This window comes from Elaeis guineensis, chromosome 12 (genome assembly GCF_000442705.2).
Source record: "Elaeis guineensis isolate ETL-2024a chromosome 12, EG11, whole genome shotgun sequence".
Taxonomy (NCBI): Eukaryota; Viridiplantae; Streptophyta; class Magnoliopsida; order Arecales; family Arecaceae; genus Elaeis; species Elaeis guineensis.
In genome coordinates, this window is record NC_026004.2 from 23,974,899 (window position 1) to 23,978,846 (window position 3,948).

At 46.5% G+C, this 3,948-nt stretch overlaps 1 protein-coding gene across 1 annotated transcript; it reads left to right on the top strand.

Annotated features, from left to right (window-relative positions):
• The first annotated feature begins 964 nt into the window (after positions 1-964).
• LOC105054654 (uncharacterized) lies at positions 965-2,872 on the top strand. The gene has a single exon (XM_010936227.4). The coding sequence runs from the start codon at positions 1,011-1,013 to the stop codon at positions 2,517-2,519; it is 1,509 nt and encodes a 502-aa protein (XP_010934529.1). The 5' UTR covers positions 965-1,010; the 3' UTR covers positions 2,520-2,872.
• The last annotated feature ends 1,076 nt before the right edge of the window (positions 2,873-3,948 follow it).

The window sequence follows — 3,948 nt, forward strand, 5'->3', positions numbered from 1 at the left end:
TATATAAAATTCTCTCACTTTTACACCTCATATCATATGTGCAGTATGTTATCCAATAGCATGTCACAGCCAACTCGTTAATGCATCCCAAATTGGGTACGGATTGTATCTTTTGCACAAAAGAGTGATTGATTTTTTTTACGTTATCAATAATTAGATTATATCTTACACATATTGCAAAATAATCTAAAATCTTTCTTTCATCATCTGCATAGATCTCGAAGTGGGTATTGTGAGATCCATCGACTGGCGCTGACAAAAAAGATGAATCATTTTTTGTGCAAAAGATACAATCCAAACCCTCCCAAGTTAGCTTGGCTCAAGCCAATAATAGTTGTTTAACTTGGCTAATGTGCCATGTGAATCCATAGTCTTTCGTAAAGTCTGATTGCTTATGTCCAATTCATTTCTTGGAGATAGCAAATGGAAGAACTGGAATCTTTTACAAGCCAAACCTAAATTTGAAGATTAACTCAACATATTTTCTAAATATGTAAAATTTGAAGAGCTTCCTACCAAGGTGAGCTATAATCAATCAACTGTATTAGCAAACATGTACCAAGAATGCAGCTCTTTCAAATAATGATAGAATTATGTGAAAAAGAAAGCAAATAGAAAAGAAAAAATAATTCACCTAAGGATCTCACAGAGTGCGCCCATGTAACAACTCTTTCTTTACACCTTGCATTGATATCTTTATTAGTATCTCCCATGTCGCCTATTGTCACAAATTCCTATCATATCTCATCTATATATAACTAGCCCACGTAGCTGAGGATCCAGATCTAATTTTCCGTGACGGTGGCACGTCACACGTGAACGCGCTGAAAGCTCCGCGTGGTCTGAGTGCACAACAGCCTTTCATTCCACCTCCTGATTCCACTATCAAGTCAGAAGTGTTACTCACTTAAATGCCCCAGTTTAGTAGTAGAACTACACTGCACTCCTAAACCCAGATCCACTGCCTAAATTTCTCTCTCCATCTCCTCTTACTTAACCTAAACCCCCCAATGTGGCAAGAAATAATTATACTACCAAACCCTAAATACCAGTTATACTTTACTACTAGGAAGTTCTCAAGCATTAGTAGAACACGAGATTTAAAGATACATCGATTAAGACATAAGATAGCCAACGAATCCGACAACGATCTCCTCCCTCGCCCCTTCTGCCCTTCCAGCTCCGGACGCAATTTGCGCTATCCCCGATCCCGGTCGACAGCGGTCAACAGAAAACAGGAGATCCCGGCGTGTCCCGTCACCGCCCCGAGTTCGCCCGTCCTCTCCTCCGCCCCAATGGGCTCCGTCTCCCTCAAGATCGGTGACGGCACCGCCCGGTTCCGCCGCGCCACGCTCTGCTCTTCGGCCCTTCACCTCCTCATGCTCGCCTCCGTCGTCTCCACCAACCTCTTCGCCTTATACGTCTTCACCTACTCCCCCTCCCCTTCCGCCGGCGGCGGCGGCGGCGGTGGCGGCCACAATGGTCTCTCCGTCATCTCCCAGCACGTCTCCCTCATCCTCCGCGAGATCGAGGCCTCCGAGCGCCGGCTCCACCAGATCGAGCGCGAGCTCGCCGGGTACGACACCCTGAACCCTGCCAAGCCCGGCCTCCCGTCGGAGCTCAAGCTCTTCCTCGCCCGCCACCCCCTTCCTCTTGGCCGCGACTCCCGCTCCGGCATCACCGCCATGGTCTCCTCCGTCTCCCACTCCTGCGCCCGTCCTGCCGCCACCGCCCTCCTGTCCGAGTTCATGAACTACCACCCCGCCGCCCCTTGCCCCACCGCCGACCCACTCCTCCCCTCCAAGCTCATCTCCAAGGCCTGCGAGCCCCTCCCACGCCGCCGCTGCCTCTCCCGTCCCCCCGTCGGCGCCCCCCGCCTCCCCCTTCCCCGATCCCTCTGGAACCCCAACGCCAAGAACCCCGGCGCCGGCCTCAACGGTATCGACAAGCAGATGTGGATCAAGCCGAGAGGGAAAAATGACTTCTTGATCGACGACGTACTGGCTCTGGGTGGCGGCGGCATCCGCATTGGCTTCGACATCAATGGCGGCGCTGGAAACTTCGCCGCGAGGATGGCCGAGAGGAATGTTACTGTAGTGACGTCGACACTTGAGCTTGGCAGCAAGCCGATGAATGAATTTGTGGCCGCCAGGGGGCTGTTCCCGCTGCTCATGTCGCCGGCGCAGAGGTTTCCATTCTACGACTCGGTGTTCGATCTTGTGCACACCATGAATGCATTGGATGAGGCAGGTGCCCCAGCACTGGGGCCATCGAGCCGGCTGGAGGCAGTGGAGTTCTTGATGTTCGACATTGATAGAATCCTGAGGGCTGGAGGCTTGTTCTGGCTTGACAACTACCTATGTGTTGATGATGAGAGGAAGCGGACTGTGACGAGGCTTATCGAGAGGTTTGGATACAAGAAGCTTAAATGGGTGGTTGGGGAGAAGGCTGATGCTGCTGGCATAGGAAAGACTCAGGTGTACCTCTCGGCAGTGCTGCAGAAGCCGGCAAGAGGATGACTGGTGGCATTACTACTGTGGAGGAGGGGCAGAGAGGTATATTGTTGCTGCTTCCTCCATTCTTTTATGACGTAGGATATTGGATGAAATGCAAAATGGTGATGCAATTCCTTGTCTCTGATTATAATCTCATGCAATTCCTTTTGTTGTTTCAAGTGTATGCGAAATAAATGTAACTTGGGTGGGCATTTCTTTACTTGTTGCAGCAAACGGCTGCAGGATGGGGGGGATATTCATATATCTTGTAAGATTTATTTATCATGTAGTGGTGGAGTTAGGAGGATAACGTTGTGGGTACCATTTTGTGCTTCGGAACCAAAGAAGGAAATGTTGAATGGTCACTGTTAGCAATATGCAATTCATAGTCTTATATTTGCATCTTTGTATTTGGACTTCACTTTCATTTGTTAGAAACTATTATTATTAAGATTAATTTGCCTTATATGTTAAGTTGTAGCACATAACATATTCACCTGGTTCAATGCTTTCTTCTAGAGGTATGTCGCCCCCTCCTTCATTAACCATCTTCACCAACTTCAACACTTGCTTGTAGTCATTCTTGTTTCATACATTAAATAAAGGACCTATCCCTTGCTCTCGTATCTGGAGTTAAACCAGTACAACGATTGCCCTCTTCGGATGACAAGGTGAACTACTGCAATAAATGATGCTGTCATTGCCTACTGGCACTTCAATTTCCTCAGTTCTGTTGGCACATTAAATAAAGAAATTGTTATCTCATTTTGTCTATGGATCTAGAGATTAAGAACTCATGAAAATGGCTTTGACTAGATTGCTGCAACATAGTATGGCATGTAGGTCTGTTGGGATGTTTAATATTAGTCTGCAACTTAGAGTACTTCCACTTAAGTATTGCCAAAAGAAAAGCTGCAGAGCAGACAACAAATTGAGTTGGATTGGAATATTGTTCAGTTATTACTTTTTTGAGTTTTTGCCTTGCGATTCAAGAAATCATAGTCCATGGCCTCTTCAATGGAACTTGCAATCAGACAGGTCTTATTGTAGTACCATACAAGTGGTTGTGTGTCGTAACTTTCAGATCAACGACAATGAAGTGGACAATAGAGGAAGTGGTGCCTAAAGATAAGCTTGAACCATTGGTAGCTTTTCCGAGGATATTTGCTTAGAATTAACTGCAGTCCCATGGTTTGATATTTTGATGTGTCAGCATACTTAGGTGGATCACCAATACTAGGTTCAAAGTTCTGTATCCTAACAGGACGGAGGGTGTCCCAGTCATCCCGTCCCGTTCTTGTGAGAAAATAGGATCGGAGCTTCGAAATCCATCAATGTGGAGAGAGAAAAAGAAAGAGGAAAGAAAGAAAGGAAGATTAAAAAAACGGAAAAAGTGAAAGGAAAGAAAAAGAAAAATGAAAGAAAAAAGAAATGGAGAAGAAAAAGAATGGAA